This window comes from Hippoglossus hippoglossus, chromosome 14 (assembly GCF_009819705.1).
Source record: "Hippoglossus hippoglossus isolate fHipHip1 chromosome 14, fHipHip1.pri, whole genome shotgun sequence".
In the NCBI taxonomy this organism is placed as follows: domain Eukaryota; kingdom Metazoa; phylum Chordata; class Actinopteri; order Pleuronectiformes; family Pleuronectidae; genus Hippoglossus; species Hippoglossus hippoglossus.
This window is the reverse complement of record NC_047164.1, coordinates 21,978,034-22,001,785: the sequence shown is the minus strand read 5'-3', so window position 1 is coordinate 22,001,785 and position 23,752 is coordinate 21,978,034. Positions and strand designations below refer to the sequence as shown.

Sequence of the window (23,752 nt, the reverse complement as noted above, 5' to 3'; positions counted from 1 at the left end):
CATCACATGGTCAATGTGAGAGAAAAGACGAAAAAACTAAGTACAGCTGCAGAAAGTTCTGTTTATTATGTGGCTTCCTGATTAAATCGTGTTGGATAACTTTACATTACAGAATTTTAGTGGAGGGGTGTATAGTATACTTTATAGAAGTATAAAGTAGCTTAAATTGGACATACATTGTATAGTAGTTGAGTAAATGTCCCTGTGCTGCGTGTGAAACGCTTGTCAAGTTGAAGCGGTCACATGCAGAGTCTGACTGCAGTCTTGTGATTCTGATTCACGATCAACAACAAATTACTTTGACTTTATTATGACTCAACATGTCAGCTCAGGGACAGAGCTAGTTAAAGAATTAATGAGATAATGCTTTCAGGGGGCCACAGGGCCCTTCAGAGGGGAGAGCTGATTCCTACTCAATGCTAGGCCATCCTATATGTCATATGCTGCTTGTTAGGAGCATGTGTGTGTGCAGTCTGAAGGAACTTTTCCACTGTGCTCAACCAACCAGCTTGCCTCTTGGCTGCTATAGTCCTGTGCCTCCTTCAGATTCTATCGGGAACATTGACAAGCCACTAATGGGAGTCTGGAGGTGTGTGCTGTCTTAAATGGGCTTGAAAGGCAACATTTTTTTTTATTTTTTATATTTCAGTTCAAAGTTGTTATTCAGACCCACCCAGTGCCTCGTATTGATTAAATGAAATGAGTTTTCATAGTAGCCACAGCGTCTTTAGAGCAGAGTTTCCATTTGTCCCGGAGCCCTTGAACGCAGCACAGGGCTGGTTGTAAACCCTCCGCAGAGACGGAGCAGAGGTCAGTCTGCGCGATCCTTGATTCAAACCTTGATCACCCTCCGCTCCGCTTTCTGTCACATGAACTCTCATCGCCTCTTGTGCGCTTCTAGCCACAGACCAAGAGAAGTGTTTCTTTGTACTTTGGACCTTTTTTCTTTTCTCTGAAACATCCTGTCATTAAGGCGAGTCCAGCGCTATGGAGCCAAGGTAAGAAAACACGTTTGTATCGTGTGGAGTTTATTTCTTCTGCTCGCCACAGTGCGACCTGGTGACTTGTCTTTAATTATTTGTATTTACGTTAAATAACTCTGAACGCAGTCCACATCAACCCTGTGTTACACGGATCGTGTTTCATGAGTCATAACCTGTGAAGAGAACCACTTTGAATGATGGGAGGGGGGAGGGGGGAGGGGGGGGGGGGGGGGGGGGGGTTTCCCTGTGTGGGTCTGACAGAAGGTATATTTAGTTTTTTTCTTTATTCAAGTATAAACTGAACCACAAAATGTGGCTGTTCAATGGTGTCATTCATAGACTCTACATAGAACGGAGCACACAATGTAGACAACTATACAACTTAAATACAGACATTAAGATGAAGTGAGATTGAAAAGAAAATAACATGAAATAAAGTCTTATTATACATATTCTCTATATACGTCAGGGATTTATAGAGCAATGCAAACTCTTATATTAAGACTGTAACTAGAGGCTGTGCTTGAATACATTTACACACCAGAAGTGTGGAAAAAATTCTCCTTCCTCCTACGACTCGAGGTCTTCTCTAGTTTTCCAGTTAAGGATAATATTCACCCCCACTCTCATAATATTTGTAATATCCCACTGTATTAGAATATCGTAGGCTGTTAAACTTGACGATTTTAGACTTTAGTTAACAATGAAAACGTATGATCTGTATTTTTACACAGTGTACAGCTGTGAAAGATCTCAATCATCATAAGTGTATAATAAAGTTTCCCCTGACGTAAGTGTCCTCAGTCAACTTCCTCAGAAAACGGAGCCAAGCGTTGGCCGACAGTTCCCCCTCTGTCCTCACTTCTCTCTGCTGAATTTAAGTTCACTGGTTCAATGAGACGGAAACAATTGCCTGAAACAATCAGGCATTTTGCTCATATTATCTTTTGCACAGTTAGGCTTGTGTGTCCAATCAGAGGATACTCACAGCTGTCTTTTAGGCAGACGGCTCTGTTTACTCTGAACGACAATGCACACACACATACAGGAGATGTGTTGTGGGCATAAAGCACACTGTCTCCCAGTGTTAAGTTGTGCTGGTTGGATGAGTGTGCAAACATCGTTGTGTTAGTTGCCTGTAAATGGACTTTTGTTATTGGCAGTGAGCAGGAAACGTGATGGTAATAATGATGATGAAGTTGTTGGCTTGTTGAGTTCCTAAACTGGCTGTAAAACATAAACTTCTCTGGAAAATGTACTAATATTTGTATTTCAGGATTAATTGTGGCAAAGGGAATATAATGGAAGATTTTTTGCCAAGTCAACTTTTTCTTTAGATGTTCAGTCTATGCAGTAGTTTTGATGATTGGTGGATTTGGCAAATTTTGGAAAAGTTGCAGAAATTCGCAATATTAATTGATGTAATTATCAAGAAACACCAAATATAAATTCCCACCACAAGTAAAAGGTCATAAGATAATTTTTTTTTTAAAGCCCATGACTAATTCACAGAAAACATTCCAGCCACAACTCGTGCTCCCGCAGCATGTAGACACACTGAGACTGACGTCCAACCTGTCCTCACAGGGATAACTTGAGACTACAAGAGCAAAGAGGAGGGCAGTTTGAATTTCCCGCTCTGCCGCCTTCGTGTGTGTGTGTGTGTGTGTGTGTGTGTGTGTGTGTGTGTGTGTGTGTGTGTGTGTGTGTGTGTGTGTGTGTGTGTGTGTGTGTGTGTGTGTGTGTGTGTGTGTGTGTGTGTGTGTGTGTGTGTGTGTGTGTGTGGCTTTTAAGTCTGGAGGGGGTGCTGGCTGAAGTGAAAGATTCAGAGCTGAGCCGTGATGAGGGCATTGTGAAGCCCCACTGAGCCGCGGTCACGCCTTATGGTGCATGTGTATTCAGGGAACACTGACGACTAGTTGTATCAAATATCTCAGGGTGATTGGCTCTATGGCGTCACCGTTCCCACTTTAGGACGTTGCTGCGTTGTCATGAAGTTGGAATTTTCCTCCAGTCTGCGTGCTTTGAAAAGCTCCTCGCTGGCTGAGCGGAATGAGGTGGTCGGTCTGAGGCTGGAGCGGGGAAAGAGAGCATGATGTTTGCCATTACGTCTGTAATTGTTCCTGCTGTAATGCTTGGCATTGTTTCTCCTTGCCCCCCGCATGTCATATCCCGGCCTCTCACCGGGCTCTCTGAAGGAAAAGCCTCGTCACACAAGCACAGTCAGTTAAGGACTTCATCTGAAACCTGTCGGTGTTCATCAGGCAGAAACCAACATTCTCTGTGCTCAACTTTGTTCCGGCTGGATTTGATCTGTTTGCTCTTATTTCCCTCACTGTAAATATCTCAGCCCTTAGAGTGCCACATATCAAAGTTATATCATCTGGGTTTAGGACTTGTAAAAAAAGAGAAACGGGTTAAAGGGCATCACTAGTTTTACTCATGAATATCAGTTTAGCTGTCATTGTTAGCCCCACTCAGCCTGTGAAAAACAACCTCATGTGATGTCATAGTGATGTGAACAGGGTTCCGAGCTTGGGACTAGGAATGGATAAAAGAAAGCTAAACTGTAGGTGTGGCATTTGAAAGCTGTGAGTGTTCACCAGACTGCGAGGGTCTAATTAAAGACTGTATCCAATTGCATCGTGGGAAATGCAGGATCTTTTTTTTTTTTTTTTTTTTTCTCTCTTTGGAGCGTGAACCATACTAATACATAAATATATGCATGTCAGGATAACTTGGTCCCTGCTGCATTTCATTCAATCACTAGTTTTTAAATGTTTCTTTGTAGTCTTCTGACCAAACAAGTGTAGTCTGAAGCGGTAAATCTTATAATTAATGTCACAGGGAGCCGCCTCTATCAGTCCCACTCTTCTTAAATTAAATGCCTTTTACCCAGCTGGAGCTCAGCAGTGAGTGTGTCAGCAGCAGTGACAGTGCTGAGCATGCTTGAATAGCTGCTCTAGCCCTCAGGCTGTCATCTGCACGACGGAAGGCAGAAGGGAGTCTCTGTCCGTGCTCTGGAGAGTAGTGCTAGTCATTGCACTCCTCTTCTACACGTCTCTCCCTACGTGATACTGAAGGCCCCTTTTTGATGCCTAAACAGTGAGTAAACAAAGCTGCCTCAGCGGTTTTGTCTCTGGTTACAGCAGCACAGAAGGAATTCCTCCTGGAGGGGTGAAGTGCAGCTCCACTTCTTCCTGAAATGAAACACTGGGTCTTGTTTACAGATGCTGGCTCAGGGGCCGCCTGTTGATTCAGAATTGATTGTGCTGCTTCATTTAAATGGCCATAGAGACTCTGGATTCAAACGTTATTTATTTACTTTGAGGAGTGAGGCGGTTATAAATCTGTCATGGGTTTATTTTGAGACACAATTGTGTGTGTTTTGATCATAAGACGTAGGAATTAAACTTGAGAAAAACCAAACTCTGGATCCCACAGTATTAATAAAGGATCTTGCAGGGTGGTTTATGGTAAGTTTGGCAAATTAAACTGCCTTCAACTTCAGCTATTTTTGTAACAATGAATTGGATGTTAATCTAAACTGTTCCTTTTTTCTTACTCTTTCCCCTAGACTTGAGATGTATCTTCATTACAGTTTCTACTGCTCCTGAATGGAAAGTAATGAGTGTCACAGTGGCAATATTTTTCTGTAACATATTCTCATGCACTCTCACTGTGTGCATACACTTTATTTTGTTAGTATTCTGCCAAAACACACAATCCTTTTCCACCAACGTGTAACAGGTTATATTCTGATACGTGCACTTTATTGTGAACTATTCAGAGCTTTTCAACCAAAAATAAATTGGAACCCAAAAACTAAATAGCAGAGTGAACCTTAACATCAGTGGGAATGTCATATTCTACCTGTTGGGTAGAGACGATCTAGAAGGCATGTGAGAAATTGTTGGGGGTAAAAGAATGCAGTGGTCTGCTGACAAATACAGTATAATTTAAAAACAATACAAACACCCACAGTAAATCACTGTTTACTTCCATTGTGCACTGTGCAACACCCTGTGTTAACGACACATCCTTGATTCAACAATCTGAACCGGTTCAAGAACCAGATCTAATTGGGTGGAAAAGGGTCGATGAGAAATTAAATATAAGTAAAAGTAATGCTGCAATCCATTCAGCTTATTAGTTTGACTGCAGTTTTGATGTTTTTATTCAAAATGTGCTCAAACTCTCAATTGAGTCTACTGCATGCAGTTTACCTCCATAGAGTGAATTTATCATGCAGAACAGGCAGCCGCTCATTCATTCTTACCTAATAGTCTTTTCCTAAAGGGCTTACACTGTGGCAGTTTTGGAATAATAGCAGTACTAATATTCATAAGAGCACATGTGCACTTCATTATGTACTTCTTTAAGTTCAATTCATCTTAGTATTATCACTAAAAGCAGTAGGTAAAGACTTGACAATTCTATTGTTGCAATGACAAACACACAATGCAGCTGTGTCTTTCTTTAACTCAGTTTGGGTTTATCAAGCAGTGAGCTACATGTAGTTGTATTCCAATCATTTTCCCCAAAAAAAGATTAGTTATTTATCTGACTGAATCTTAAATGTGTTCTTCTTTTGGTCTGGAGCTCGCAGCAGGTAAATTGAATATGAGGTTGAGTCAGTGAAACACATAAGAGAAGTGGAAGGGCTGTGATCGTGACTGTGTATAAAATCCAGACAAATCAATGTGCCCTGGAATTAAGATTATAAAAAACCTGATGTGGCACCACAGTTTTTCCACTTAAGCAGCTCAGACAAGAGATTGTTGAAAGTCAGCTTGAAGGGCGACATGAAGTTAGTGGCTGTTGAGGATCAAAGAGAAGTAGGAAAAAGGTGAGATCCAAGATGAGAATGTATCCACTGAATCAGTGACAGGAGCTGGGGGTAGCTTGTAACTGAGAGAGGAAAGAGACTGTTTCATTCTTTGACATAAGGTCCAAGTCAAAAGCCCAACAGTGCAGTGAGGCATAAGTTTTAAAAGAGCTCATCTGGAGAAGATGTGATGTAAATGTGATGATTCGTGGGACTCTTCTTAATGGGATTATACTTCAAAATATAATTTGGTAAATTAAAAATTAAGGTAGTGAAATAACTGGTTTGAGAGCAGCAGTATTTCTACTGTATGTAATATCTAACCTCGTTATATAATTTAACATCTAATATCTAACCAGTCATTTGACTGAAAGGCATCAGTGAACCTACTGTCATTAGAAATAGTGTGAGATGCACTATGAGGTGTAACTGGTTTATAATCTGCTCTTTCAACAATGTGAGACCAGTGATGCACCACACTCTTAAACGTTCAGTTCAAGGAAAATTAATTCTTTCAAGAGACGAGTTCATTTCATCTGCACCAGCTGAATTCAGTTAAATGACCCCGGAGTGGAAAATCACTCTCACTGCTACTGTCATCTGACCCGTGTCTGCCAGTATGTGATTTTCACTGAGGGTTTTCTGAACAAATGTCTGGATTGGAGGCCAGCTCCATTGTTCCTCCCTGCAGATTGTTTGATTCACTTGATAGCCTTTCCACATCTCTCTGAGGCAGAGAAAATAACTGGTGTGTAGTTTAAGAAGCTTACGACCCTTTCCCAGGAAAAGTATCTGATTAATGCGGGTTGGGTTTTCTAAGTAGGTCTGCTCCTTTTTTTGTCTCGTTCTGAGGAAGAACTGAGGATACTGGTGTTGGATGTGGAGGATTCCTTTGTAGTTGCCTGGGAGGTGGTATTTAAGAATGAAGCTTTCGCTTCAAGGAAACTAGACATGCATAAAAGAAGGGTTTGCATTAGAATGAAGCTGAAATACACAATGGGACAACGTTGAGCACCTTGTATGGGGTTTCACTCTAGTGCATGGACAGAGCTTGTGTGAAAGCTGAGCCAGCGTCAAACCCACACTCACTGTAGTGTACTAAACATGTGTGTAAGGAATCTAAGATGTGTCCCTCCTTCCATCCTTCGCCTCTCAGTGTCTAAGAAGCACGGGAAGCTGATCACCTTCTTGCGCTCCTTCATGAAGTCCCGGCCCACCAAGCAGAAGCTGAAGCAGAGGGGCATCCTCCGGGAGAGGGTGTTCGGATGTGACCTGGGAGAACACCTCCTGAACTCAGGACACGATGGTGAGAAATACTCATATGCAGACACACCTGACGGTAGTAGTACTTCCTGGATCCATTTATGCTTTTTTTCTACTTACCCTAAATTTCCAAATACTTGAATTACAGGGTTTTTTATTGGCAACAGGCTTTGATTCATAATTTCCGACAGTTTCTTGGTTAATGCAAACTCAAAACCTCCTCTTTGTTTACCTGTTGTCTCGATAAATATTCATTTTGTTTTTTCCACAGTACCATTTCCAGTCGTACCTGTAAAGTTTCAGAAGATTTTTCACATTTAAAAATATTACTGGGTGCTCATCAGTTTAAATGGACAGTTTGAGAATTATATTTATTTACTTACTTGCAGAACAATAGATCAGTTAGATACCATTATCTCTCATATTCAGCCTGGGTCTGTTTTATAGCTGAGTTTTAGGCTATAGACTATTTAATGGCTGTGTGCAGTGGCTTCCTGGAGTCTGGTTGCCTAGCAAACTCAGCTGATAAGGCTCAAGGAAGTGGCGACACGTGGACAAGGAATAGTTCCCCTGTCTGTAATAACATGTGTTTATTCTGTGAAACATCAGCTGCACTGTTTTATAAGTGCTGCAGTTTGTCAGGTTATTTGTCATCTAGGCTCAAATTCTAATTTAAGTTAAACATATACCAGTGACATCATAGGCGTTGCAATTTCCCACCTCTAACACACCTGCTGACCTGCTGTGTAACTGAAAAGTTTTTTCAGCTGAAATTCATTGTGAACCTCAAAGCGGATATTCAGCTCATACTTTATGTAAACAGCAGCTCGTTCTGGTTGAAGATAATTGCAGAGCTGAGGTCTACAATCACCTGCTGCAGCCACATTGATTTTTCTGATCTCTCAGCAGCACTGTGTCTGGCAGGTGAGCTGATGTGATGGTTTCAGTGAGAGTAATGGTCCTGATTACTCTGTATCATTAGCTACAACCAGGGCAGTGAGCATTCATCAATAACTCAATTTGAGTTCTTGCCGACTCTGACTTGAAAACCTAATTCATGTTAATGGATCTTATTCTGTGTCTAGATGTGACTCTTATCTTACCAGCGCGTTAACTCTGAGAGGTCACAGGTAGGAGTGGAGGTACTCTCTGTTTGACAAGCTTGTGGTAACACGTGACAGTTGCTACAGTCTATCCAGAACCTGTGGTAATCCTGTCTTACCTTTCGCATGGAGTGATAAACCACTCTGTCAAACTTTGCAGGGTCAAAGAGTCGAGGTGTTCCGACGCCTGCAGTGACTCAAGAGATGAAACAAACCTATTAACTTGTGAAGTTGAGGGAAACACTGTTAATAATACAATTTGTAGTTAATGAGTAGACTAGAGAAACTCTTACTCAGAGTTGAAGGCAGACGAGCTGTAGTGGCACTTGACTTGTAAACCAGCATTTAACACTGTAATAAAATATATGAAGAATTTCACTTAACCTGTAAAATTATAAACTTATTAAGATAGTCAAATTAGTCTGAACTTTCAGCCACTAATATTCTTCTGGTGGAAAAGTAAAAACCACAAGCAAATGCTCCATGAAATAAATGTTACTTTCAAAAATGTCCATTAAATCCTCATGTATCAGTCATGCTGATAAGTGACCTCCAAACATCCAGTGATCAGTCCACTTTGGGCCGATGGTGAGCTGCCACCCCACATATCTTTTGCTTGGTACAAGATTTTCTGGCTGAAACTCCTGTGTCTTTCCCCAAAGCTTGATTCATCAACAGTTTTAGACTATAGAGGTTTGGAATTTCCACAGTGTAACATGCTACATTCATCAGTAGCCTTGACCTCTCTGCTGCCATTGGGAGTCTGATAAATCCAGAGATGATGCCAAAAGAGTTTTATTTCTTCCAACACTGAAATCAGTTTAAAATCACTAAACCAGCTGTTGTGAAAGCTGTGGTTTTAAATGCTGTGAATGTTTGTGATAAGAGAACCTCAAAACAAAACCTTTCTGTGTGAAGATCTTGTGGTGGATTTATCCATCCTGACAGTCCTCGCCTGGAATTCATCTGAACAGCTGCTTCTGCGAGTGTCCCACTCTCTGTCATGATCTGAATGATGTGTAAGCTGTGGGAGGCCTGGGAACCTCCTTAGACACATACTCGCCATCCTTATCTCTCTGTCTAACACACACACACGCACACACACACACACAGAGATAAATAACATGCCTCCATGATTTATGTTTGCTGGAGAAGAATGAAGAAGTTCTGTGTTTTTCTGAGGATGTTTGTCCATCTCGAACACAATCACTGGCTTTGTATCTGAAGCTGCCCGTATCTGGCTGTCTGCCTCACTCACACAGAACAACAGCAAGCTATCTCACTGTTCGCTTCATGCAGCACTGTCAGTGTAGAAAATAGGTTAGCCTTCTCTTCAGGATATATTCCTTTCCACTTAACAAGGTTCAAATGTTTCCACCCTCATCTTAAAAAGTGCATTTCCTTCCCGAAAGCACCAAAAAAAATGTATTCACACTCAACAGCTTGCAGTCCCATTACCAAAAAGCCCCTGACCTATAGCCTAACCTCGCTGCGTGCACACTTGAAAAATAAAAGGCTTCCTATTCTTGACCCTGTAGCGCTCAGTGAAGTCTGGGAACATATTAGCTGAAAGAGTTGTTTTGTGACGACACGTTTTCTCTCCACAGTGCCCCAGGTCCTCAAGAGCTGCACCGAGTTCCTCGAGAAACACGGTGTGGTGGACGGCATCTACCGCCTCTCTGGGATCGCCTCAAATATCCAGAAACTGCGGTAGGAGACACACACTCGGCACAGGATCTGATTCAAGTGTTTATCAGGCTGTTTTTCTGTGTCTCACTATAACCTTCACCTTACAGTTGATGAGATAAATTCCATGTTAGATTATTGCATCTTTAAAAAAACGTGAGGACTTTAAGGATAACAGGTTTTACTATGTAGTGTTGTGAAAAGTAATTTAAGGTTTACATGTCAGTGTTTTGGATGGAGTAGGATTGTGTTTGCTTATGTTAACACAACCAAATGCATTGGTATTAATTCTCGTGCTTTAGTGTTACCGATTATCTCTTTCTTGGTCACCTATAATTATTAGTGTAACCTCACATTGATGTTTCCAGTTGCTTTGTTAGACTTGGGAAGACACAGACACCATTTTCTTTATATTGCACAGTCCGTTTATTGTTAATTTTGATTTGTTTGAACTGTTAAAAGAAATGTGAAAAATTGTGTAGTCACAGATAAATATTCTAAGTGAAATGCAGCTCGACTTTGCTTGTGTCTCGTATCCATCACACGACAGCAGCCACTCGCTAATCTTAACCTTTCTTCAGAGTTAGTGAAAGTTCATGTGCTGACTCGCCCCTCTCCCTCTTTCATCAGGCACGAGTTTGACTCTGAGCAGATCCCCGACCTGACCAAAGATGTTTACATCCAGGACATCCACTGCGTTGGCTCGCTGTGCAAGCTCTACTTCAGAGAGCTGCCCAACCCCCTGCTCACCTACCAGCTCTACGAGAAGTTCTCTGTAAGCAAAGCCTCGGCAGAACTTAACACTCCTCACACACACCAATTTAAAGAGTCTGTGATCAGCACATGACTTTTTTTTAGGCTCACATGTCCTCAGAGGACACTGATTGAAGCGTGACTGGCTGTTGATTGCAAAATTGTGCTCTTAAGTGAAAAAAGTGAATTCCTCACATTTATCTTGGAGAAATTCTTTGTACGAATCTTCGCTGAGTCGCTGACACCCCTGAAGTAATAGCTTTGTACTTGACACACCCTGTCATTACGAATGCATCAAACCACTCTCAGTGTGACTGAAGGAGTTGGAATAAAACCCTTCTCCAAACACAACAGAACTGTCCCTGAGGATGAAGTAAATGTTTGCTGGTTGTTATGGCAGCTGGGGGGAGGAGAGGCGGGGGGGACAGATGTCCACTCCATGATCCATGTAGCCGTGTGAATCTGGGAATAAAGTGATGGAGTTTAAGGTTGACGCAGTGATAAATCTCTCTCTCTCTCTCTCTATCTCACCATCACTTGCTTTGTTTTGACTCTGAAGGATGCCGTATCAGCAGCAACGGATGAAGAGCGGCTCATCAAAATCCATGACGTCATCCAGCAGCTTCCTCCACCGCATTACAGGTCAGTGTGGAGCCATACTGCCCCCTGCAGGCAGGCCTAGTAACTGCCAGATTATGGATGTGTTGTGCATGTGAGCGTGTTTCTGAGAGTGTTAAAATACAGATTTTTTTTCTGGTTCTACGCTGCATAGACAGAAATAATTTAACGGGTCCCAGAAGATTTTTACATTGGTGCTGATGAATACATTTTATTGTTCTTAGTGAAAGCATATAAATGTAAATTTCCAAGTGACATTGCACACAGATTTGATTACAGAGGGGAAATTGTTCTATCATTTCCATTAGTATGCACATCAGGATTAATATTAATATTTAATTTCTAGGACTCTGGAGTTCCTCATGAGACACCTCTCTCACCTGGCAACATTCAGCTACATCACCAACATGCACAGCAAGAACCTGGCTATTGTCTGGGCCCCCAACCTGCTGAGGTAAGTTGCCATCCTGCTCTGTAGAATATTTTTTTAATTCCCTGTTATTGACTTGCAGTAACTCTGATGATCGTCTTTGTAGTTCTGTTTTATGGGTGTTTCCCATTCTACTTGATTTCTCAGACTTGATTCGGCTGTGATAATGGGCTCTGTGCAGCACAAAGTATTTTTTAAATGAGTCACCCTGTCTGAGTGGAATGATTAAAGTGCACATGCAACATCAAAAGCTGGAAGTCATTGTATACAAGTGATTAAAATCTGACCACTTAAACATAATTAGATGGGCAGAATTAGATTCAGTACCTTGAAATTGCAGATTGTTCTTCAGCCTGTTCTTTCAGGCATAAATCTTAAAAATGTTGCGTAACATCTTCCCTTTTTGACTGTGATGTTTCTGTGTTTGTCTCAGGTCTAAACAGATTGAATCTGCGTGCTTCAGTGGCACAGCGGCCTTCATGGAAGTCAGAATCCAGTCTGTGGTGGTGGAGTTCATCCTCAACCATGTGGACGTTCTCTTTAGCACTAAACTCAGCACACTAATACGAGAGGGAGCAGGTACACACATTAACATAGATTACACCCCTGCACAAATAGCCACTCCAATACCTGCTGCTACTTAAGTTTTACCATTCATTGCTACTTTCCTGCCTGCTTCCACATCCCCAGGTCACAACTCGTTGTCACGGCCGAAGTCCCTGCTGGTTTCATCACCCTCCACAAAACTATTGACTCTGGAGGAGGCCCAGGCCAGGACTCAGGCTCAGATCAACTCTCCGGTCACTGAAGACAGCAAGTACATTGAGGTGGGCGAAGGTCCAGCTGCCCTGCAGGGCAAGTTCCACACCGTCATCGAGTTTCCCACCGAGAGGTTTGTTGACTCCTCCTCCTGAAAACAGAGCATCATGAGACCAATGTTAATTTAGACACATAGATGGAGACATAGATATTTCAGACAGATACTATCTTTGGGGTCTGTTGCAAAACTATGCATTTTAATGATATTGGAAAATTCAACTCATTCTTATGTGTCTCCCTCTGCTGGTTGCTGGTAAGACTGCAGGCAGACTCATTTTGTTCCTGCACAGTTTTCCAGTTCAGGCTGCACACCTGGCTATTTCTAGTTTCAGACTTGGGCAGTTATCTTAAAAATCAAGATTTATTAATGTAGCTGATCATATTTTAATGAAATGAACTGCCCCCTGTCTGTTCTCAACCATTTTTAATCACAGGAAGAGGCCTCCTATTAAATCCAAGAAGTCCCCTGTGGGTAGTTGGCGTTCTTTCTTCAACCTGGGCAAGTCTTCCTCCATGTCCAAGCGCAAGCTTCACCGCAATCCCAGTGAGCCGAATGAACTGAAAGCAATGGCTCTCGCTGGTGAGTCTTTCCTCTACAAGTGAAATTATTAGTCTTACTTACTGAAGAGTTTAAAAATATTGATACCTGTTAATCATTATGTTTCAGGAGGCAGAGGAGACACATCAACGTTAAGATCAGCCAAAAGTGAAGAGTCACTGAGTTCCCTGCATAATGTGGAAGGTAAATGTTTGGTGTCTTTCATTTCACTTTGACTTTTTAAGTAAGTTATTTCTGATTATATATTTTTCCTTCTTCAGGAGAGTCCAAGGTGTACCGTCCTCGGAGGCCGCGCTCCAGCAGCGATGCCCTGTCAGCCTCCTTTAACGGCGAGCTGCTGGACAGCCGGCAGCACTGCAACTCCTATGACAACCTGGACGGCACAGAGGACAGCGACGGGGACGACGGGCCCATCTGTGTGCCTGCTCTCATCTCACCTCCCCGCTCAGCAGGCGAAGAGGTGGACCTCAGCCCGCCAGACATTGGCATGGCCTCCTTGGACTTTGACCCCATGTCTTTCCAGTGCAGTCTCCCAGACACCTCCTATGCCTTCCCCCTAGATGACTCACCAGCCGGGGCCGAGGCCTCCACATTAAAGAGGAGCCCCGGCAGTCTCTGTGGCAAGACCAATGGCTCCGACATCTCTGCTGCCTTCCTGGGCTGCTTGTCTACCCCCTTGTTTCCCACAGACTTCAGTGGTGTTGCTGGAGAGAACATGGAAAGCAAGAGATTGACCACTTCCTATTCTTACACTGATAAACCCACACAGGCTGTGTCGCCTATTAAATCTGGAAAGTCCATTAGCATGAGTCCTTTTGCCACTTCACAGATTTTCTCTACAGAGATGCCTGACACAGATGTAGCTGGACAGGATCTCCATCCACAACCATTACCTCCTCCTGTAATACCCAAGGACTCTCCTCCCCTGATGGGCAGTGTGCTGCTGAGGGCAGCTGAGCTGTCCCTGGGTGAAGCTTTCCAAATGGAGCTGCACACGAAGCTGTCAGCGTTTGACAACATATACAGTCGAGAAGTGAAGGGAGAGGACAGCGTTCCGCAGGCACCGTCTGCCAGCAGCCCAAATCACCAAGGTAAGAAGCAGGGGATGACTTTTGTATTGTAAGTGTAGTTTTTGGAATGTTTCTGACTTATAGTTCTATTTTCACAATTTAGATTAAAATAATGTGATGAATGATATAATCTACTAAATTAGACGTTTGTTTTCTTGATATATTTTCAGAGGTTTGCATGGATTTCATCATTTACATAAATGTTTTTATATGATTCTTGAGCTCCACGCTTAACGTATCCTCTCCCTCCCACTCTTGAAGCACCTTAAAACCTGCCTGCCTGCCTGCCGTCACTTCTTTACTTCACCTACTGCTCTCTTGATTATCAACTATAGATCCCTTGTGTTTTTGTGTCCCTGATAGGAGTTGTAGCCCCGGACTCTTCAAAGGACCTCACCCCTTATTCCCTCAGCTCCACAGCTCCCCCCTCTGCCCCTCCTCCTCCTCCCCCTCCTAAAAATGCTGCCCGCATGTTGGCCCTTGCCCTCGCTGAGTCTGCCCAGCAGGTCTCCATCCAGTCTCAGTCATGGTCCTCTGAGCCCGCAACACCGGTGTCCCCTCTGCAGTCGCAGGACGCCTTTGACTTCCAGGACTGGCCGCATCAACTGGACCCACATTTCCAGAGTTCCTCCGAGGAGAGGGCTGAAAGGGGAAGTTCCCCACCATCAAACGGCACTGCCGCAGCTTTCACCGCAGCCTCATCTTATCGCTCTGCTCCCAGTACTCCAATCAAACAGCAGCCGCTTGAGTTTACTGGCACGATCACCAAGCCGTCAGACAGTGCCAAGTCCTCAAGAGGTCCACCTGGACCACAGCCACCTAAAGACCCCACCCCACCAGACTCTCCTCTTTACAAGTGCGCTCCACTCTCTAGTTCAGTAAGCCCGACTTCTCCAACCAGGAGAAGTCCAGAAAGACAGCAGGCTGTTGCAGGACAGGTCCCAGTCCATACCAGCTCATCCACTTCCACCCCAGCCTCCACCCCCAGTGGCAGCTGTAAAGACACAGGAGTCTTACCACAACCTGGTCCTGAGGTAAGTGTCACATCCTTTCAGCTTCATCATGTAGATTGATAATTATACGTTATTATGGTCATATTATTGCCCTGCCAAAAACATAATCATAATTTACTCATTATTCACATATACTGGATAACGTCAGTGAGTCAACACTTTGGGAAATATGTTTATTCTCTCATGCTGAAAGCAACATGAGAAAATCCACTCACATGTCTGTTTGTTCTAATAGGAATATATAACTCTAAGGAGCTTTTTAATACTCACTGCTGTCTTGTATTTTAAATCAAACAAGCCAAATATGCCTTAAACATAAGGCTCCCCTCTCGGAGGGAAAAAGAGGAGCATGAAAAACTAAAACAGGTTAAAGAACAAAAAATATATGACATTCTGCTGCTGCTTCTGTGATGAAACGGCTCAGTAACCACAAATAATTATTGAAATAATACTTTTTCTCAGTAAATAAGCATCTGTTTTGTTGTGTTTTACTCAGGTTAAATCAGAGGGAACTGCACCACCAGCAATCCTTCCAAAACCTTCAGAACAGCCGCCTCCGATTGCTCAAAAGCCCAAAAAGCAGGCCGTGTCCGTGCCACAGCATCAGAAACAAGCCCAGAGACAGACTCATCTCCCTACACCGCCTCAACCTCAGACACAGCCTCAGACACAAGTCCATTCCCAGCCTCCGACACTCTCGAAGGCCAGTGCAAGAGTGGCCCCCACCTCTGCTGAGCCTTTTGAGAAGCCTTGGGAGGCCATTAGGCCAGTACAGCCCTGCACAGATTCTGCAAAGTATCACGACTCCTACGGACCCAAACCTCCTGCCCCTCCTGTCCGCACCATCGAGAGCAAGCTGGCCACTGCAGCGCTCAGCCAAAGTGAAGCCTCCTATCACATCATGGATGAGGGCCCTGCACCTGGCCACCATGAGGACGCTCTGCCTCACCATCCTCTTTCTCCTCATAAATCTTCCATGCACCAGCCAGCCTACCTGTATCACGGTAAAGGAGAGGCGGTTTTATTTGAACCTCCAGGAGCTGCATACTACCACCAGAGGCCTGTTCCTCTGGGCCCACAGACCATGCCACACCACTACCGGCCTGACAGTGTCCCCCCACACCTCTCCTACGTGTCCAAGTCTGAGCCTCAGATACCTTACAGTGCCAGAGTGGACAACAGATACAGCACTTTAGGCCCAAGGTCATACCACCACTCCATTAAGTCCAGAGGAAACCCCCGCAGTGTGTTTGTGTCTCCGGGTCCAGGGCATCAGGGTTATAGCCATGACAGAAACCAAGGCTATCCCACTATCCGTAGAGTGCACTCACTCCACGTTCCTTCCGCTGTCCGCTCAGTGCCCATCCAAAGGACCGAGGTTCCTCCAGAAGATGACATGTTCTTCTACCACAGGCCCGTATATCAGTGCAAAGCCTACCAGCAGCCCCCGCAGCAGCCCCCGCAGCAGCCCCCGCAGCAGTCCTCACAGCAGTCCTCACAGCAGTCTTCACAAGCGGACTACCACGTCACTCAGCTGCAGCCTTACTTTGAGAATGGGCGGGTCCAGTATCGCTATAGTCCGTACTCTGGTTCAAGCCCCCTGGAGGCTCCTTACTATGACATCGACCCTTATGGCACCATCCGAATCCGGCATGTCCACTCCCATGGCAGCCGAGATCCTGGAGCAGCTGCTGCTGGCCGACCAGGTGGAAAGGCGACTGGCTACCACTACCTTGCTCACCACGTTATTCCACCAGGGAAGGAGCACAGCTTTGTGAGCAGGGACATGCCCCCCAGCCATGGGACCATGGAAGCTGCTTCTTACCTCTCTTGGGACCCCGAGGAGTCAGAAAGGCTTCGCATGCACTCCATCCGCAGGGAGAGCCGGGCCAGACAGAGGATTAAAGGCCCCGTCCTCTCTCAGTATGACAACGTCGGCTTGTTCACACCAGCAGATATATCAGGTTATGAAACCCTACACCTGCGCAGTAAATCTGACCCAGGTAAAGCTGTGCTGCTTGTAGCCGAATGCAAAGATGGCCGCTACCTCCCCAGACACATGGTGTCAGACCCTGACGTCCTCATGTACATGGAGACTGAAAAGCACGTCCAGGGCAGTGTAGTGGGTGACAAGTCGGATGGACATTCCAAGCAAAGCAGTTCCAAAAAATGCCAATCCTCTCACTCCCTTCCTGCTACTCTGAGCCACAGTCTATCCCATCAGCAGGAGAGCGGCCGACACGAGGCCAAGTACGAGACTGGAGACGACAAGCTGTGTGGAGACAGCGGCAGGTCGAAACACTGGCAGCCGGAGTATCCCAACAAGAGAAACTTCCAACCACGGTACGAGTGTCCTGATTCTGACCACCACCAGAGTAAAGTGAAACCATCGAGCGGCTACCACAGTGCGGAAGACCCGCCGTCAGCTCCAAGGGAACAAGTCGCCCGCTCCAAACTGGAGCGATCGCACAGCGTCCGAGAGCAGCAGCACTACAACCAGAGCAATGCCGATGTGGACAGAGACTACTCATATCAGCAACATGGCACGAAACCGCCACAGTCCCACTATGATAACTTGGACGATTACCACCCAGTACCTCAACCTCAGGCTCCGGTCCAAAAACGTGGAGGCCCCGGCTCCTATCCCGCCCCTGGATTCTCAGCGAGCCACAGCAACAGAGCGTACTCCACAGCACTGGGCCAGGGAGCCTATATCCAGACTGAGCTGGCCATGCAGAGGTCAGAGACAGAGATCCGTACAGAATGAAGCATTTAGGGAGGAAACATGTGAAATTATCTTTAGCTGTGTTGAAGAAAGACTAATGAGCTAAGGTTGAGCAGCCTCTGCAGGACAGTGGACTGTCGCATCACCAATATTTTTGCTCCTTTGTATTTTTAATGAATTGTAAAGAAAATTGTAAGACTTTTTCCAGAAAGTCTTGAATGTACCTGAAATTACTGTTCCAGAGGTCATGTTATTGTGATTGATTGAGACAGTACCCAGTCAAAAATGTATATGATATGAAAGACGTAAGGTACTTTCAACAGGAACTACAAAAATGTAAAATATATATATATAGACAATATATATATATGAATTTAGAATCGCTAGTAAAAAGGGATTTTTAGTTGTATTTTTTTTAGGCGTGGCGCTGGGTATGAGCATCAACTGGGATTAAGGTTTGCATTTTAGAAATGCATGCACTCTCTATCTCTTACAGAACAGTTCTGTGTAGTTCACTATCCATTGCGTTCTTTCTGGATGTTACAGCACAAGTTATTGAAGGAGGAAACATGTAGGTCATGACGCCCCCTCTCTGCTAATATGTACTCAAGTAGGCGGCACGGTGTGTCCATGTTTGTCTTGAAGAATCCAGCTGAGTGAGTTATTAATAAGGAGCTGCAGTGGGTTTCTTTCAGTTAATATAAAGCTTATCAATCTCATTTTCTCTGTGACTGTGCCATTTTTACATAACTTTGCTATAAACAGATTTGATTTCTTCTGATGGAATGTTTTGGTACTTGTCTGTCCTCACATGGAAGAGGGACCAAAAGACTTGGGGCAGTTGTTGCACATAAAGTGATAAAGTGGGGAAGTGTGTCGTAGCTTTAGATGTGTACCCAGGTGTGTCAGAAGTCGTTTTTATTTTGTCATCACAATCAAGGTACTTTCATGAACTGGACTAACTGAACAAATCTGAAAATGACATCCTCTCAAACGACGTGGCGAGGAACATGTTGCCGCTGCTTTGTGCAAAGAAAACAACTTGGTGACGAGCCTTAAATTTTGTTCCTACAGACGTGATTTTGTTTACTGTCATTGTCATACAAGCCCATTGTCATACTGCACAAACAATGTGATGGATTTCAGATCACTCTTGGGGATTCTTGGCAGTTCAGGGTTTGCAGGTGACCTGCTGTGGTTATTCAGTTTTGTATCGCCTCACTGGTCCTGAATTTAAAACATTGAGGGATGGAAAGTTTTTTTAAAGATATCTGGGGCCACTTTTTTCAAGCTGGATACTAATGTATAGTACATTCATCTGGTATTATACTACATGACCTTTTGGTTCATCATAATGGAAACACTATAATATGTTCAACTGTCTAAATCCAGGTTGTACTCTGTAACCGTTTGACTTCTATATTGCTTGCAGGTTTTGCTCCTCTTGCCTTATCTAAAGCCTCTACCTTTTCAGATGGGGTGTTAAAGTAAGGCACTGTGTACTTGAATGTGAAAACACTCTTGTCTCAAACTAGAGGTATCTAAAGTTAGAGATGAAATAAATAAAACTGGTCAGGAATAACTGTAATCCATGTGTGTTATTCTGTGCATGATGTTTCTAATACACTTGTGGTTGGTTCAGAATCATGTTATATCTACGGCAGGAGACACAAACTCGTCGCAGTCATCAAGCCTAGCTTTGAAAGTATAATAAAGTATTGCTCATGTTGTGGGGACCTACATTTGTGTACAGTCACATTGTGGGGACTTGTCTTCCTTAGGGGGACAAAAAGTTAGGTAAACAATGTAAAGCATTAGATCTGAAGATGGAGACTTATGTTAAGGTAAGGGGTTAAGCCAGTAGTAACTATGGTTAGGTTATGTAATGTAATGTCCTCTCAAGGCATGGGGACGTGTGTGTTAATGGTAAATGGTCTGTATTTATATAGAGCTTTTCTAGTCTTGATGACCATTAAAAGCTCTTTACAGTACAGTTTGCCATTCACACACATTCAGACAGTGCATTGTGTGTGTGCGTGCACTTGTACGTACGTGTAAAGGGCTCTCTATCAACTACATAGGAGGCTAAAAAATTGTATTTGAAGTATTTTTTAACCAGAGCACAGTTTATTTTAAATAAATATTGATCACAGTAGTGACACGATTCCACTGCACTGGTGTTAACTTGAAGATCCACGGCCCAGGCGGTCTTTTTTTCAGGTACACTGACACATCTTTCTGTTCATACATAAATAACTATATGAATAATTTCGATCTGGATTTGGTTTATTGGCGTGTGGCAACCAACATCAAAGTGCATTAACAGTTCTGGATTCTGCCCCAAAACACAGCACTGAATCACCATCCCTTGTTGAACTCACAAATGACCAGTGACCACCACTGGCTCCCAGTCAAAATCTGATACAACAAAAGAATGCTCCCTACTCCTCCTCACATGCCCCATGGTAACATAACATCTGCCTGTTTTGTTGGTGTCATCCAAAAACTCACTGGGTTTTAACTTGCTTTGTCTGCCGATTTATTTATTCTATTTTTTTTTTAAACAACACAGAAGAACAGTTGGTCACCGACAGGTGCATCTCAATAAATTAGAATATTATGGAAAAGTTCGTTTATTTCGATAATTAAATTCAAAAAGTGAAACTCATATTATATAGATTCATTACATTAAGAGTGAAATATTGCAAGTGTTTATTTCTTTTAATTTTGATGATTCTGGCTTACAGCTAATGAAAACCCAAAATTCTGTATCTCAGAAAATTTGAATATTGTGAAAAAGTTCAATATTGTAGACTCACGATGTCCCACTCTAATCAGCTAATTAACTAAAAACACCTGCAAAGGTTTCCTGAGCCTTTAAATGGTCTCTAAGGCTGCTTCAGTAGGATACACAATCATGGGGAACACTGCTGACTTGACAGTTGTCCAGAAGACAGTCACTGACACCCTCCACAAGGAGGGTAAGCCACAAAAGGTCATTGCTAAAGACACTGGCTGTTCACAGAGTGCTGTATCCAAGCATATTCATAGAAAGTTGAGTGGAAGGAAAAAGTGTGGTAGAAAAAGGTGCACAAGCAAAAAGGATAACCGCAGCCTTGAGAGGATTGTGAAGCAACGGCCATTCAAGAATTTGGGGGAGATTCACAAGGAGTGGACGGAGGCTGGAGTCAGTGCATCAAGAGCCACCACGCACAGACGTATCCAGGACATGGGCTACAACTGTCACATTCCTCGTGTCAAGCCACTCCCGAACCAGAGACAACATCAGAAGCGTCTTACCTGGGCTAAGGAGAAAAAGGACTGGACTGTTGCTCAGTGGTCCAAAGTCCTCTTTTCAGATGAAAGTAACTTTTGCATTTCATTTGGAAATCAAGGTCCCAGAGTCTGGAGGAAGAGTGGAGGGGCACAGAATCCAAGTTGCTTGAAGTCCAGTGGGAAGTTTCCACAGTCAGTGATGATTTGGGGAGCCATGTCATCTGCTGGTGTTGGTCCACTGTGTTTTATCAAGTCCAAAGTCAACGCAGCCGTCTACCAGGACATTGTAGAGCACTTCATGCTTCCTTCCGCTGACAAGATTTATGGAGATGCTGATTTCATTTTCCAGCAGGACTTTGCACCTGCCCACACTGCCAAAAGTACCAATACCTGGTTTAATGACCATGGTATCACCGTGCTTGATTGGCCAGCAAAATCGCCTGACCTGAACCCCATAGAGAATCTATGGGGTATTGTCAAGAGGAAGATGAGAGACACCAGACCCAACAATGCAGACGAGCTGAAGGCCGCTATCAAAGTAACCTGGGCTTCCATAACACCTCAGCAGTGCCACAGGCTGATCGCCTCCATGCCACGCCACATTGATGCTGTAATTCATGCAAAAGGAGCTCCGACCAAGCATTGATTGCATATATATATGAACATACTTTCAGTAGGCTGACATTTCTGTATTAAAAATCGTTCGTTTTATTGGTCTTATGTAATATTCAAATTTAGTGTAAGCCATAATCATCAAAATTTAAAGAAATAAACGCTTGAAATATTTCACTCTGTGTGTAATGAATCTATATAATGAGTTTCACTTTTTGAATTGAGTTATCGAAATAAATGAACTTTTCCATGATATTCTAATTTATTGAGATGCACCTGTATGTAATCCTAGAGACAATATACTGATATGTCAACAATACAATGAAAGATGAGTGATCATCAAGGTCGGACACATACACAATCCATTTCTCCAAATATTGCAACAATTCATTTAGAAAAAATGTAATTGGTTTGAACATCATTCGTTTTACCCATCCAGTCTTTGTTGGAGTTTCAGACTCCGACTTCTTCATTGTATTAAAAAGAGGCGTAAGAACGTCCGCTGGAACAGATGTTATACTGGAAGATAAAACATTTAAGCAAAGAGATAAAAGATGCCAGTAGAGTTAAAAGAATACTTGTGATATGAGTTCAACTGACCAAACAGATTTCTACATGTATTTTCAATAATAGGCTAAATTAAGGCATTAAAAATCCTGTCCAGGGGTCAAACATTCATTAAAACATGAAGGTTGGTTATAAATCAAAGTCGTTTTTCAGCATCAGTGATCAAGCTGATCACAGCTTTGACACCACAGGCCTGAGCTCATGAGCTGCAGCTGAAGATTCAGATTTTCTCTGCTCTCTCATGTCGTGATAATCATGAGTTGGTTTTTATCTGCACACTTATACAGGCTTAAATAAAACATTCCTTCTGGGATTAGTTTTCTACACTTATTATTTGTTAGTTATGTTTAGTGCTTAATTCCGAATAAAGGGCTCAAATACATTCCTGAAGAGATATCCTTGTGACATCAACACTGAGGGGTAATTTCTAAAAACAAACTGGAATCCTTAAAAATAAAAGATTACAAAAATAACTTTCTTTTTATTTAAACCAAATACAATTCGCTAAATAAGCGAAGTAACCATATTTGTTATATTCTAGTTCAAACCAAAATGACTGAAAACATGGGCATGTGTTCTAGTTTTATTTGTTCATATGACACAATGAAAACCTTTGTAACAAAGACACAACAATCAATGTAAAATGGTCTCTGCAAAGGTAAAGGAGGCCACTATGATAATTAATGAATTTATCAAGTGAATACTGTTTAAACAAATTTAAATAAAATGTAAGTTGGAGATCATGGATCCATTTACTTTCTTCTTGGTTGAGAAATGTTGACTGTTCTGTTTTTTACACACACATACTATGACAAGATATACTTTGTTTAAATTGAAAAAGCTTTTCATATTTACATAGTAACAGTCTGTTATCTATCTTGCTGGATGTTTTTAACTTCATTATTTCATTGATTCACTATCACGTATAATTTTTGTCTAAAATGTGTATTGAACATTAAACTAAAAACATCCCTGCTTGTCATAATAAGCTTGAATCTTAACTGATCTGACTCAAACCAAAAGTCACATTAAAAACGATGGCGAGGGAGCATTATTAATATACTAGAGTTCAAGTAAAAATACTTCATGTTCAAATCACTGTTTTTAATAATTAGCCATATACTATAGTGGACATCACTTCAATGTATAGCTGGAGCAAATGGAAAATAACAATGGGCAGTTTAAATTAATATGAGTTTTTTTGTTGATTATATTTTGTCTTTAAAATATAACGGAGCAGGAATGAAGCAACTATGTGAGTAGAAGTATAAATAAGCAGAAAATGAAATGACTGAAGTTGAGAACTGAGCAACATTTGTCACTGAAGTGAACTTGTTGCATTTTCTTTGGGTTTAAAAAAAAGAGAGATATTTTGCTTTGGATAATCCTGGTATATTTGACTTGCTCTTGATATTCGAGAGAATATATAGCATATAACAAAAATTTC

The 23,752-nt window shown here is 42.7% G+C and overlaps 1 protein-coding gene across 8 annotated transcripts in view; it reads left to right on the top strand.

Annotated features, from left to right (window-relative positions):
• arhgap32b (Rho GTPase activating protein 32b) overlaps positions 1-19,438 on the top strand; it is a 99,647-nt gene extending 80,209 nt beyond the window's left edge. For 7 of the 8 annotated variants that reach the window (XM_034607406.1, XM_034607405.1, XM_034607407.1 and 4 more), the window contains 12 exons: positions 6,968-7,117; positions 9,785-9,887; positions 10,494-10,638; positions 11,176-11,258; positions 11,581-11,688; positions 12,098-12,243; positions 12,355-12,556; positions 12,918-13,063; positions 13,151-13,225; positions 13,303-14,133; positions 14,476-15,146; positions 15,622-19,438. In XM_034607406.1, the coding sequence (XP_034463297.1) occupies positions 6,968-7,117; positions 9,785-9,887; positions 10,494-10,638; positions 11,176-11,258; positions 11,581-11,688; positions 12,098-12,243; positions 12,355-12,556; positions 12,918-13,063; positions 13,151-13,225; positions 13,303-14,133; positions 14,476-15,146; positions 15,622-17,892 (4,931 nt within the window). In that variant the 3' untranslated portion in view covers positions 17,893-19,438. Of the gene's footprint in view, positions 1-653; positions 999-6,967; positions 7,118-9,784; positions 9,888-10,493; positions 10,639-11,175; positions 11,259-11,580; positions 11,689-12,097; positions 12,244-12,354; positions 12,557-12,917; positions 13,064-13,150; positions 13,226-13,302; positions 14,134-14,475; positions 15,147-15,621 lie in introns of those variants that run through there. The other variant, XM_034607412.1, reaches the window with a different exon arrangement.
• Positions 19,439-23,752: the final 4,314 nt, after the last annotated feature.